This window comes from Puma concolor, chromosome B3 (genome assembly GCF_028749965.1).
Source record: "Puma concolor isolate L17-30 chromosome B3, mPumCon1.1.hap2, whole genome shotgun sequence".
In the NCBI taxonomy this organism is placed as follows: domain Eukaryota; kingdom Metazoa; phylum Chordata; class Mammalia; order Carnivora; family Felidae; genus Puma; species Puma concolor.
This window is the reverse complement of record NC_141672.1, coordinates 75,126,753-75,141,018: the sequence shown is the minus strand read 5'-3', so window position 1 is coordinate 75,141,018 and position 14,266 is coordinate 75,126,753. Positions and strand designations below refer to the sequence as shown.

Below are 14,266 nucleotides of genomic sequence, written 5' to 3'. Positions count from 1 at the left end.
GAGCTGAAGTTGGATGCCCAACCAACTGAGCCACCCAGGCGCCCCTAGAAGAGTATATTCATAAAGCACTGACCAAGATACTACTATCAGTGCATAGTAGTGCTCAGTAAATGGTAGCTACTTACTATTATTATTATTATTATTTTTTAAATATTTATTTATTTTTGAGAGACAGAGTGAGACAAAGTGAGACTGGGGGAGGGGCAGAGAGAGAGGGAGACACAGGATTGGAAACAGGCTCCAGGCTCTGAGCTGTCAGCACAGAGCCTGACACGGGGCTCGAACCCACAGACTGTGAGACCATGACCTGAGCCGAAGTCGGACGCTCAACCGACTGAGCCACCCAGGCGCCCCGCTACTTACTATTATGATTACACTGCTGGGTAAGCCTTTCTCTACTAACCAAGATGTGTTTCTTTTGACAAGCCTCCTACTTGGCTTCTGTCTCAGAGTTTTCTCTGAGAACAATGAGTTTTAAACATGTTTGCATCCCGAATGAACCAAATTTTAATCCCTCCATGTTTTTTAAAAAAGTTGTAGTGCAAACTAAAGAAGAAATTTTCACACTCCAACCCTCTGTTTAACATCCAATAGACATTTGGGGGATTAGAAAGCTAATACATCATACTAGAGACTAAAATATAAAATCTTCTAAAGTGGTATAAAACACATGGGTCTGAAAATCTTTTGGACTTGAAAATTTTCCAAATCAGCCTAGTGCCATTTTGATACGGTTATACAGATAGCCACACTTTTTTGTTGACAAATAGCCTTAAAAAAAAAAAAAATGTTTTCCCCCAGCCTTTTCAGTAGCAGACATCCATGGTCTTTACTGGCTCTGATGCTCTGATGTCATAGTTATGGTCTTCCGTGGCCCACTCCCCCACCACACAATACACACTGGCCTTACTCCTTTTTCTCTCTGTTACTGATTAGAAATAAAGAATAGCTAAAAGCTTTGGCCCTGGAGTCAGACCATCTCAGTAATCGGTTGTGTGACCACTGGCAAATTACCTACCAGTTCTGTGACTCAATTCCACATGTTTAAAAATAGAGGGGCGCCTGGGTGGCTCAGTGGGTTAAACATCCCACTTTAGCTCAGGTCATGATCTCTTGGTTCATGGGTTTGAGCCCCACATTGGGCTCTGTGCTGACAGCTCAGAGCCTGGAGCCTGCTTCAGATTCTGTGTCTCCCCATCTTTCTGCCCCTCTCCCACTCGACACTGTCTATATTTCTCTCAAATATAAATTAACAAATTTTTTTAATTAAAAAAATTGAGATAGTCATAATATCTACTTCCACGGGATTATGGTCAGGATTAAATAAAGTAATATGCATAAAAACTCATAGCACAGGAACTGTGGGCATTTAGTAAGAGCTCAATAAATACTACTTTTTTATCTTTACTCTTTCAAAGATTTTATTTTTAAGTAATCTCTACACCCAATGTGGGGTTTGAACCCACAATCCAAGATCAAGAGTTGCATGCTCCACCAACTGAGCAAGCCAGGAACCCCAATAAATACTATTTTAAAAAAATATCTCAGGGGTGCCTGGGTGGCTTAGTCCATGGAGCATCTGATTCTTGATTTCAGTTCAGGTCATGACCTCATGGTTGGGAGATCAAGCCCCAGGGCAGGCTCCAGGCTGGGTGTGGAGCCTGATTAAGATTCTCTCTCTTTCCCTCTGCCCCTCCTCCATGTGTGTGTGCACTCTCTCTCTCTCAAAAAGAAAGAAAGAAAAAGAAAGAAAGAGAAAAAGAAAAAGAAAAAAACCCCATATATATATATATATATATATATATATATATATATATATATATATATAACAAAGAGGGACCTCTGCCCAGGGTCTAAAGGAAAACACTCCGTTAGAACATAAAAGTAGAAATAGTAGAGAATAATGCTTAAAAGTTCAATTCAGAATTGGGACAAGCTCTAGGTTTGAATCTCACCTTCAATACTTTTTAGCTATGTGATCTTCAACAAGTTGCTTATCCATCTGAGCCTCCATTTCCTTATCTGGAGAAAGAGATAAGTGCCTACCATGCCAGGTATGGTGAGGGATAAATAGGATAATGATGTTGGGTAACTGCACAAGTGTCTGGCGTATATTAAGTGCTTAATAATGATAGCTCTTGGGAATTCAGTCAATGGAACGTGCAACTCTTGATTTTGAGGTTGTAGGTTTGAGCCCCATGTTGGATGGAGATAATTGCTTAAAAAGTAAAATCTAGGGGCGCCTGGGTGGCGCAGTCGGTTAAGCGTCCGACTTCAGCCAGGTCACGATCTCGCGGTCCGTGAGTTCGAGCCCCGCGTCAGGCTCTGGGCTGATGGCTCGGAGCCTGGAGCCTGTTTCCGATTCTGTGTCTCCCTCTCTCTCTGCCCCTCCCCCGTTCATGCTCTGTCTCTCTCTGTCCCAAAAATAAATAAACGTTGAAAAAAAAAAAAATTAAAAAAAAAAAATCTTTAAAAAAAAAAAAAAAAAAAAAGTAAAATCTAAAAAAAAAAAAAAAGATAGCTCTTAACAGTAACTTCGGTATCATTAGATGAATTTTGCTGCTGTGTCACACTCTCTTTAGATTTGGGGGGAACTACACATTCATAGTGAAATCTAAGTTCATCTGTTGTCACCAGATTTCCTTAGCCAAGTACATGGAGAACAATAGACTGGTTAGATTAAGGTAAAGGTGATATTAAAAATTAAAATGGCCTGGGATGCCTGGCTGGCTCAGCCAGTGGAGCATGCAATTCTTAATCTCAGGTTTGTGAGTTCAAGCCCCATGTTGAGTGTAGAGCTTACTTAAAAAAAAAATTTTTTTTTAATGGCCCAACCTAATTGTCTATGTTGATGAAATTATTCCTTGCTTAAAGATTTTCAAGCCAGGTTCCCAACAGTCCTTCAGATAAACACTTCTTATTACTACTATATGCAGACCTTTCCCAAGAGCCAATAAAGTTCAACAATCATTTGAGTTATTGTTCCATATAGGGCTAAACACTAAAGATTCAGAGATGTAGAAGATACATTTTTGTTTGTTTGTTTTTGCTCAAGGGAATAACAGTTTAGTTGTTAACGTTTTAAAGTTTCTTTTTTTTTTTAATGTTTATTTATTTTTGAGACAGAGAGAGACAGAGCATGAACGGAGGAGGGTCAGAGAGAGAGGGAGACACAGAATCTGAAGCAGGCTCCAGGCTCTGAGCTGTCAGCACAGAGCCCGACGCGGGGCTCGAACTCATGGACCGTGAGATCATGACTTGAGCCGAAGTCGGACGCTTAACCGAATGAGCCACCCAGCTGCCCCTAGTTGTCAATGTTTTACCTATGAAATCTCCTAGAATCATCTTCTCTATTCCATCTTTTCCAACATCCTCAAGATGTTTCTTAATCTAGTGCTGGATGAGACTTCTCTCCTTGTGCTTCCTACCATTCACCTAACTTTGACCTTATTCAGCTCTTACACAACTCAACTATTTCATTAATTTCATTATTTGTTTAATGTATATGAATGTCATCTCTCCAGTCAGATTATAAGTAACTCTAGGGCATGGGTTTCTATTAGTTCAGTCTACATTCTTGTAACACCTACCATTCTATTATTCCTACTTTAGATCATCAATGATGCTTGTTAATAAAATTTTATGAGCTTGTATGAAACATATAGTTTAACTTATCCCTCTAAGTCAATTGGGTATGAGATAGTTGGATTTGGGGCAGATGTTACTTTCCCATACCATATCACTGGACTCACTTAGGAAATTTCTTTCCTCTTTTTGCCTTCTAATTTTCTTTCTTCCACAGTCTTGAAGTTGAACACCAGATCACTGAATTCTGCATGGAAAAGGCCATTTCTATTTTTGCATTTGGTCTTGAAAAAATTTGAATCACTATCATCCACTCAGAAACCCCTCTAGAAGAGAATGGGGCTGCTGCTCAGCATATCTGCAATTCAACAGCCATGCAGGAGGGGAAGCAAGAAGAATTTTTTTTCCTGGAAGCAGATGTCCTTCTGACAAAAGCAGAAAAAATTTTGCCCCCATATAATCCTAGAGAAAATCTGTGTCTCACCCTAGTTTAAATGGAGCTAGAATAGTGCCTATTAACTCTACAAAGATTCTCACACTTTGGAAAAATATCCTGATTTCTCTGAAATCACCTATTTGGGATCTCCCTTTACCTTAGAGTTATTATTCTTGTCACTGTAATGTCAATGGGAATATTGGGACTATTTTCACACTGAAGCTCAATCTATGAGATTGTGGGTAAAGCAGTAGTAATATTTACCCAACTAAGATTGTATTTCTTCAACATTTAGAAACCTGTTGAAGAAAGAGACAAGAACCACCTCAGGATATAGAGAAATGTCCTCCACCCTTGAATACCTGCACATATACAGAGGTAGGTGAGCAAGGCTGAGGCAGGAAAGGTTTGATTGTGCTTGTGTGCATGTAGGTGTACACATCTGCATATGAATAAGAGGAGGAAAATGCTTAATCCTATCAGTCAAACTGGTGAAAGAGGTAACAGGCTCTGGGCTATTTATAGACCATAAATTGGCATGTGCTGTACGTATTGAGTACTTTGCTGATCTCATTTTTTGAGCAACTGAGATAAAGGAGAAGCAAAGAAAAGGTAATGAGAGATTCAGATCATGATTTTAATTTTCTAAAATAACATTACATTTCTTTTAACTGTAAATACCTGGAAAACCTCCCAGAGTCAAGAGAATTAGATAGAATGGGATTCCATTTTGAAAACAGAGTGGAGATAACATGATCACCAAAGTCTGGGTGTAGAGGTGAAGAGGATTATCTGAATACTATACTGATTTTATTTGATTTCAAGGGCGTTCTCCAATGTCATTGTTGCTCGGGTGCCAAAATGCCTCTGTGCATGTAATATGGGCTCATCCAGAGACACTGATTCATGGGCAGTAGGACAATAGGGCAATAGGGCAATAGAAAAAAGTTCAAAAGGAACTTTGGAGAGAGGACACAAACATATCTGGCCTGACCATCCCTCACCCCATTCTCTGGGAAGTCTGTAAAACCTTCGACCAAAAACAGAAGAAATGCTCACTCTCTGAAGTAATGAGCCATTGCCCATCCATCTCCAGGGCCTCTCTGGAAAGAGGAAGATGTGTTGTCTAGAGACAGAACCATATTTGGGACCCTCTGCCAAGCAGTGTGTGGTTAGGGGGTTGGAGTGGCCTATACTGGCACTCTCAAGAACACTCAGGCCGCCCAGCCTCAAAGTCAAAGTCTTCCAGCTGGGACCCATTTTAACCATCGGTTCCTCCTTGACTCCACGTTCTAGTCATTCTTTGAGAGCCTCATAAGGTCTTCCATGAATGTTAGGAGGTGGGCAGACTCACAGGCAACTAGAGAAACTGCAAACTGTCTGTTTACAGAGAGGCACAATCTGTCTCTCCCTTTCTCCATAATTTATTTCCTCATCTGTGAAATGGGAATAACAGCCCCATCACATCTACTTTACAAAGTGAAAGTGCTGCATAAGATGAAAAAAGCTATAGGAAGGCAAGGTATTATTAGCGCCGTTGTAGCCATTTTTATTATCCATTCCCTAGGCCCCCTATGTTTCATAGGACATAAAACAACCAAACATCTACTAAATATGTCTCAAGACAGTCCCCAACCTGCTAAAGAGATGGCTGCATGAAACCCTGTTAAAAATTCAGGTTCCCTAGCCCCACTTTAAGCCAACTGGATCAGAACCTTCAAGTGTGGAGCCAGAAGACTCGTATTTTCAACAAGCTCCCGGGCAATGCTGACCATCAGCCAGGTGTATGAACCCTCTTTGCTCCATTCTATGAACACTGGACAGAACTGCTCAGCCTGCTTTGAAGGAAGAGATGCAAGACATACACAGCTTCCTAGACCCATCAAATATGACCACTGGGGATGGGTTACAGCACAGGTGAATGACAATCCTTTTCTAAGGGAGTAGGAAGCAAAGATAGCACTTTAGAGGGGGCATAGGTTCCACAAGAGGACCACCAGAGAAGGGGAGAGGTGGTGGATGGGAAAGGAAATTGGACTCACCTACAATGATACCACAAGCACTGACCAATCCAATCTCTTTCTTCAGGGCTACTCCGCCCCCTCCAGAACCAGACTCCGGGGTGGTATCCGATTTGCTCCCACCTGGGTGGTTCTTTTCAGTGTTGTTTCGGTGCCTGGCTCCTTTTTCCATCTTTACCATTGGATTTCAACCTCCGAAAGGTATCTCTCTTTCTAAATATGTGTGGGTGTAAATATATTTTAAGAGATTGTCTTTCAAATTGAAATGTCCTTTTCTGAAATAAGGACCACTCCTACCCTCTTAAAAAAGACTCAGGCAGATAAAAGAAAAAACTGAAAATCTTCCTATTCTGTATTGACACTTTCTTGTCACTCGTGCTTACAAACAAGGAAAGGGTTGTTAAAACTGGGGGGAAAAGAGACATAGATATTTAAATATAAAAATAGAACTGTGCCAGCTACTCCAGCTGGAATTTTCCTGAAGGGGATGTAGATCTTCAGAGACCAGAATGGTTCTGCAATGTGTACCAGGCAGTGGCTTATTTTAGCCGCTTCAAAGAGCTAATCTGGGTTTCATTCAGCTCTGCCCCCAAGAAAACAAAGATTGTCTTTACCTCCCCTTAGCCTTTTCTTTTATGATGAAGATAAGAGTTTTCATTAACTGAAGGAAAAAAAGGCAGTCCTCCGGTACTTTCTTCTCTTCCAGAAAAACAACTGTGGACCAGACCGGTTTGCTCTAGATCTTGTTTCCACCTGCTGTGGGTTTGTTTTCCCCTCCCTGTCTTCTGCCTTCCGCTTTCTCCAGATGTCCTCTTATGTCTTGTTTGTTTTCCTGTCCTTGTTTTCTTTCTTCCAAGCTCCGTCCTCACGGCACAGACTGCCCCATCTCTCTAGGTTACGGGAGAGTGGCCCTGGCACACACGAATGTGCTTCCCTTTTAGCATGGGGTTTTATAGGCTGAGCTAGCTCCGCCCCCATCTCCTCGGCTTCTCTCCATCCTCAGTCCGTCTCCTCCCTCCTCTTCAATTTAAATATTAGCACACAGCCCCCAAAGATCACCGAGAAGATGGATTAAAATATTCTGCTTTGTAATCGTCTCTCATTCTCCATCTTTCTCCTTGTGAGAAGTGGAAGTAAAATCCTTCCATGTCAACTGTTCTGGGAGAGATCATTAGCTGGTATAGCATTACAGGTCATACAGCATTTGTGAGCTTTATAAATAAGGGACCGGTTGTGCAGACACTTCCTCAGAAATACACAGGCGACTGTGCTAAAATATTTATATCTGGATCATTTGAGGATACAGGAGAGAAGCTTGTAGGGACCTTGTCTTCAAGTTTCTGAAAGTAGAAGGAAATGCGCGGCTGGGGGAGGGGAATGGAAAGAATTAAGAATAATGGAAAAGAGGTTCATTTAGTAGAATTGTGAGCTGTGAAGAGCATAGGTGAAACAGAATCACCAGGAAGAGGTAGTAGCCTTACTGTTCACAGCTCTATTCTGTGTTAGCTAAGGCAGGATGAAAATGACTCCCGCTCTGGACCCAGGAAAGAATGACACAAAATCTGGTAGGATGGAGCCTTTCACAGCTTCTAGTATTTTTTGCATGCATAAATTATCTGAAAGACAGCTTGGGGAAGGAGTGAAGAGCTATCAAGACCTCTCTGATCACAAAACAGAGTGTTGATGTTAAGAAATGACCAACTGGGGCCCCTGGGTGGCTCAGTCGGTTGAGCGACTGACTTTGGCTCAGGTCATGAACTCATAGTTTGTGAGTTCAAGCCCCAGTCGTGCTCTGTGCTGATTACTCAGAGTCTGGAGTCTGCTTCAGATTCTGTGTCTCCCTCTCTCTCTCCTCCTCCCCCTGCTCATGCTCTGTCTCTCTCTCACTCTCAAAACTAAATAAATGTTAAAAAAAAAAAAAAACTTTAAAAAAAAGAAAAAAAGAAATTACCAACTTATCATGTTGATATTGTGTCTTGGCTTCCATGAAGAATTTCACCCAGGAACTGCTGCCTTATGGTGAGAGCAATGATATCTATTTATAATTGTAAAGTACTTTGAAAAAAAACAGCAAGAAGCAATATAGCAGACCACACTATAAATCTAAACTAAAATTATTTCTTAAAAAAAAATTTTTTTTTAATGTTTTTTAATTTATTTTTGAGACAGAGAGAGACAGAGCATGAGCAGGGAAGGGGCAGAGAGAGAGGGAGACACAGAATCCGAATCAGGCTCCAGGCTCTGAGCTGTCAGCACAGAGCCCAACACAGGGCTCGAACTCACAAACCAAGAGATCGTGACCTGAGCCGAAGTCACACGCTTAACCGACTGAGCCACCCAGGCGCCCATAAGCTAAAATCATTTCGAATCCATATTAAATATATTATGCAAAAGTACTTGATTTTAAAGTGGGTCTAAAAAACAAAGGTCCCCAAGCTGACTGCTAAATACAGAAATTCAGTTTTTGGAAAATGTTCCAAAAGACTCTGCATTTTAAGAAAAATAAATACTTAATTCCTTTTAATAAGGATGGTTGAACTATTGTAGCAAAGACTTTCCAAATAAGATAAAGTCCAATCCACAATATTTTCACTTTGCCCTTAAGCACTCAGCAAGTACTAAGAAGTTTCAAAGGTTCGGAGTTCAACCTCTTCTCCTTTTGCCACTTCAAGATACAGCAAATTGAAAGCCTCAGCTAAATACATACATACATACATACATACATAAATAGCATTTTCAATCAAAAGAACAGAGAAGTAAGGAATATATAGCACAAAACTCCACGGGAGGGCATGAGTCATGGCAATTTTGAGTTGCTTCTGGCCTTTCCTGAAGGACAGAGCATTGAGGAAAAATTTGATGGATTCATTTTTAAACAGTATGATTTGAAGACTTCTGCCCAAATTTCAACATTAAGGTATAACACAAATAATCTTTCTCCTTCCCAAACATGAGTTCTTTCAGTTACATTTATATTTCTAATTTAAATGTGTCAATTTAATATGAGATAAAACATGAATGTGATGAATTTGAGTTCTCTTGCCAAAATCAGTGCAAACCGACCACAAAATGGCAGGCTTTAGCCAGCTGAATTTATGATTAAAGAAGTTAAGGAGGGTAGGGGCGCCTGGCTCAGGTGGTTAAGTGTCGGACTCTTGATTTCAGCTCAGGTCATGATTTCATGATTTTGAGCCCCTGCCAGTGCAGAGCCTGCTTGGAATTCTCTCTTTCTCCCTCTCTCTCTGCCCTTCTCCCACTTTCTCTCTCTCTCTCTCTCTCTCTCTCTCTCTCTCTCAAAAAAACCAAACTTTTAAAAAAAATTTAAAAAAAGAAGTTAAGGAGGATTGTGGGATCAAATCCATTCTTGGGATATAGTGGTACTAAGCACACCACTAAAGTACTTAGTACTTAGGACTATTCCCTCTTTTAACAGAACCTTTTATTCATATTACATGGCTCTCTTGATGTTGGATTCTTTTTGTGAAATAAACCCTAGGTGTGTCAAAATTCCACATGACTAACATTGAACACAAAAGAGTAAAAACAGTCTTGGTGTAACATGCTGAAAAAATCTATAGAAATTATTAACTGACGTTTCTTAAATTTTGAGCACTGAATTATTTTTATTCATAACTATTCTACATTTGCCTTTGTATCTTTTGTTCTACTTTCTGCATTTCAACAGTGCTTTACAGTCTACAAACTGTTTTATGCACAACATCTGGGTTTTTTCTCCTCCTTATTAAATACTTTGGATAGAGAAGCCACTTACTTTTTCCTCTAAAAAGATTAGGAAGCTGAGGCTCAGAGAAGTGTCTTGCCTGAGGTCAAAGACAAGACAATCTACTTCTGGGCAAGTGGGATGTCAATATTTTACACATGCAGAGCTTTTACCAGGACACTATAGCTACTTAAAGACTTTGATCAGGGCCATGTCCACATCTTCTTAAATTGGTGTCATAACTGTGCCTTTTAGAGAGCCACCTTGATGTTAACATCTGTTCAGTGACTCACAGAACTTCTGCACTCCCCTCAATATTTGTCACCTCCTTCACATAGTCCTCAGTTTGGCCATTTTCCAACTGCATTAGCACAACTCTGTTTCCAGTATCTGGGTGACTGTTTATTATTGATTTGCATGCTTAGGATGGGAAGAAGGTGATCCTTTTAACCTGGGAAAGGGTGGGTAAGAGGGTCATTTTCTTATGAACAAGGACTTAGCGAGAGAAAGTCTGTGTGAGGCTGACACCTACTGCACAAAGGAAGGTATGGCACAGAAATATGCTACTTGTACATAGTGAACAAAAAGTTCTGTTGCCATATTCCCTTTAGCAACAACAGCTAAGAAGTATCTGTTTTTTCTTTTTAATTTTTTAATGTTTATTTTTGAGAGAGAGAGAGAGAGAGAGAGAGAGAAACAAGGCATGAGCAGGGGAGGGACAGAGAGAGAGGGAGACACAGAATCTGAAGCAGGATCCAGGCTCTGAGCTGTCAGCACAGAGCCCAAGGCGGGGCTCAAACCCAGGGACCGTGAGATCATGACCTGAGCCAAAGTTGGACGCTTAACCGACTAAGCCACCCAGGTGCCCCAAGAAGTATCTGTTAATGCAGAGGAATACAGCACAAAGCTCATTTACTCCATTTTTTTTTTTTCTGGACCCAGTAGACATGCACTTTATTTATTCATTGTAACAAAGCTGTGAACTCTGAGATCAAAAGAGAGGACCCAAATCTCTTCTTGGAGGAAACTCATAGTCCAAATTCACACTCCACTCTTCTTCTTGCACCTAAATGCCCAGAGTCAGAGGAAACCCTGCTTTCAATTAAAGCCAGCTTTCTTCCTGAAGTTGCAGTGACCACTGCCTATGGTCAAACATGGCTTCCTGAGCTAGCATTCTAGGACCTTTTATTTCATTAAAGTAAAGAGCAGATGAAAATTAGTGAGCAAAGACGAAAGAAATAAAAAAGAAAAAGACAAAACAGGTCAGAAAGAAAGGAAGATAAAATGAGAAGATGTAGTTAGTTAATAAACTCTTTTTAGTGTATGCTGTTTGCCTTTTGGACATATTTATGAGTTCAAAGGAAGTTGTATCTTCTAGGGTTTATGTAGTCCTGAGAATTTGGATGGGGCAGAGCCTGTTTTGTTATGATGGTCAATGAATTCATGCTCTTCTGGAGATAATGATGAATCCTTGCTCTGACAATAAAGACAAAAATTCCAGCAGATTACTCTTCTGTCTGCTGCACTTGGATGGATTCCAGAGGGCTAGCCCAGCACTAGTGGGAAAGAAATAAAGGTGCATTCCCTGAGGCAGCTGCATGTGCTTAACTCCTTTGCTGGGCCCAATCTGTCTCAGGGCTTTGGTATTCTTTCTAAGCCTTTAGGCGAATCAAGTTCTGAGTACTTAAATGTGGAAACTTCCAGTTTCTAATTGGTTTTCGCTGAGGATTTATGTTTACCAAAGATGAAAGCTCATATATTTTAGGATATGGAAAATAAGTTCCCTGAAATTAGACATTTGTTTTATTCTCTGTTGTAACCCCAGTACCTAAAATGGTGCCTAGAACTCAAAAAATATGATTGAATGAATGAATGAATGGTAATGTACATTAATTCATAATAAATAAATTAAATAATAGATGATGGACTGATGTGTGGATTAATTGTAGTAAGATGGAGTCAAGTCCTCAGTGCTTGGAGAGGAGCTGAACTCTAGACGGAGGAGAAAAACACAAGTAAAGGTTTGACTTTGAAGATCATTTCATATAGAACATAGATCTCAAGGAGGCCCCCAACACTGCCTGGCATTCCAACACTGCGGGCAACTGACTCTTCCATTCACTGTCATTCTCCTCTCTGCAAATACCATCCCTCAAATCCGCACTTTCAGTTGATGTCCTTGCCTATTATTTCATGGAGAAAACAGAATGGCAGAAGGAACTTCCACATCCTCCAACCACTAACTCTGTCAATATGCCATAAGCTGCACCCACATACTCTGCCTTCTCTCCCATAGAAATGGATGTGCTGTACTTGCTCCTATGTATCTCCCTGACTTGTACACCAGCTTCCCTGACCTAGCTCACCTACCCAGGGACTTTGCTCCTGCAATCATTCCTCTCTCCTGCATCATCAGCTTTTCACGCTCTAGGGGATTATTCCTATCAGTATACTAACATGCTATAATGGCTTCCATAAAAAACAAAAACAAACAAACAAAACCCCAACCCTAACAACTTCCCTTGACTTTATATTCCTTTTCAGCTGCCACCCAACTTCTTTGATCCCTTTTTACTTCTTCAACCCTTATTCATCCACTACATTTAAGCTTTTATCCCCATCACTCCACTGAATCTATTCTTGTCAAGTTCACCAATAGCCACCACAGAGTCCAATCTTGTGACCATTTCTCAGTCTTCATCTTACTGATCTCACAGAAGCATGGCTCTTGGACATCCCCTCTCCTGGGGAAGGGCTTTCCCCTTCCTCACTGGCCTCTTCTCAGGCTCCTTGACTGGATCTTTTTTTTTTTTTTTTTTTTTTTTTTTGAGAGAGAGAGCACACAAGAATGTGAGAGAGGGAGGGGCAGAGAGAGAGAACATGAGATCATTACCTGAGCTGAAATCAAGAGTCAGATGCTTAACTGATGCTTAACCCAGGCACCCCAGCTGGATCTGTTTTCTTCCCAACCTCTCCTCTTCTCTATCCTCCCTAACTGGGTGATTTCATCCAGCCCTATGACTTTTAGAAAGTCATAGGACTTTCAGCCCTAGGACATCTCAGATATTTCTCAAATGTTTAGATCCAGCCCTCATCTCGCTCATAAACTCTAGATCTAGTCATCTAATTGATATCTCTGTTTGGATGTTTAATAGGCACCTCAAACTTAATATATCTTGTGCCTGCAAGTCCCTCTAAACCTGTTCTTCTTCCAGTATTCCCCACTTTAGGAAATGGCACTAGTTGGTCAGGCCAAATATCCTGAAGTCAACTTTGACTTGGGTTTCTCTCACATGCCCTACATTTTTTGTCTTGTCAGCCAATCCTGTTAGCTGTAGATTTACTCTTATCTAGAAATAAATAACTTCTTATTATATCATCTCCACCGCTACTGCCCAAGTTTATCACCACTTTACCATCGGCAATCCCCTGGACTACTGCAGTAGCTTTCTTTTTTTTTAAATTTTTTAAAAAAATGTTTATTGTAGACCGAGACAGAGTGCAAGTGGGGGAGGGGCAGAGAGAGAGGGAGACACAGGATCCAAAGCAGGTTCTAGGCTCTGAGCTGTCAACACAGAGCCCTACACGGGGCTCAAACCTACGAACCGTAAGATCATGACCAGAGCCAAAGTCGGACACTTAACTGACTGTGCCACCCAGGCGCCCCTGCAGTAGCTTTCTAATCAGTCTCCCCGTTTCTATATTTGTTCTGTGACAAATGTCCTCCTCTACACTGTTCTCGACACAGCAGCCAGAATGATCCTTTATAATCATAAATCAGGTCATGTCACTCCCCTGCTCAAAACCTTCCAGTGGCTGTCAATCATACATAATAAGAATCAGATCTGAAGTCATCTTTATCATGGCCCCAGTGGCCACTCCAAATTTATATCCTTCTTTTCTTCTTTCCACTTAGCCCTACCAGGCTCATAGGCCTTCTTACTATTCTTTGAACACTGAGCTCTGCCTCAGGCCTTTGCACTAGCTGGAGCCTCTCAGGAACACTTCCTCCAGACAGTCACATGCCTTGCTCCCTCATGTTATACATGTTCCTCAATAAATGTTGCCTCCTTAACAGAGGGTTGCTCTGACCACCAAATGGACCTTATTTTTATCATCACTGCTTAATATCATTTGGTTTTTTGCTTGTTTGTTCCTTGTTTGTGTCTCCTATTAGAATGTAAGCTTCAGATTATTAAACTGATAAGAACAGATACTACACTTGATCTTAGCCAAAAGGCCAAGAAGCAATGTAAGCTCCAGATTATTGAATTCGTTGTTGTTTTTTTAATGTTTATTTACTTTTGAGAGAGAGATAGAGTGTGAGCGGGGAAGGAGCAGAGAGAGAGGGAGACACAGAATCCAGAGCAGGCTCCAGGCTCCGAGATGTCAGCACAGAGCCCAACACAGGGCTCGAACTCAGAACTCATGAACCACGAGACCGTGACCTGAGCTGAAGTTGTATGCTGAACCGACTGAGCCACCCAGGTGCCCCGAATTTGT

General features: G+C 41.0%; 2 protein-coding genes and 1 pseudogene across 3 annotated transcripts in view; 1 reads left to right on the top strand and 2 right to left on the bottom strand.

Moving 5' to 3' along the window:
• The window catches only part of SLC7A8 (solute carrier family 7 member 8), a 52,955-nt gene extending 45,970 nt beyond the window's left edge, over positions 1 to 6,985 (bottom strand). The window contains exons 1-2 of the mRNA XM_025918901.2: positions 6,657 to 6,985; positions 6,064 to 6,255 (exon numbers count right to left, since the gene is read on the bottom strand). Of these exons, the coding sequence (XP_025774686.2) occupies positions 6,064 to 6,223 (160 nt within the window). The 5' untranslated portion in view covers positions 6,224 to 6,255; positions 6,657 to 6,985. The remainder of the gene's footprint in view (positions 1 to 6,063; positions 6,256 to 6,656) is intronic.
• Positions 6,150 to 14,266, top strand: part of RNF212B (ring finger protein 212B) — a 68,622-nt gene continuing 60,505 nt past the window's right edge. For both annotated transcript variants that reach the window (XM_086710125.1, XM_025919984.2), the window contains exon 1: positions 6,150 to 6,243. The gene's annotated coding sequence lies outside the window, so the exon portion shown is untranslated. The remainder of the gene's footprint in view (positions 6,244 to 14,266) is intronic.
• On the bottom strand, positions 13,912 to 14,015 carry LOC112856737 (U2 spliceosomal RNA; annotated as a pseudogene).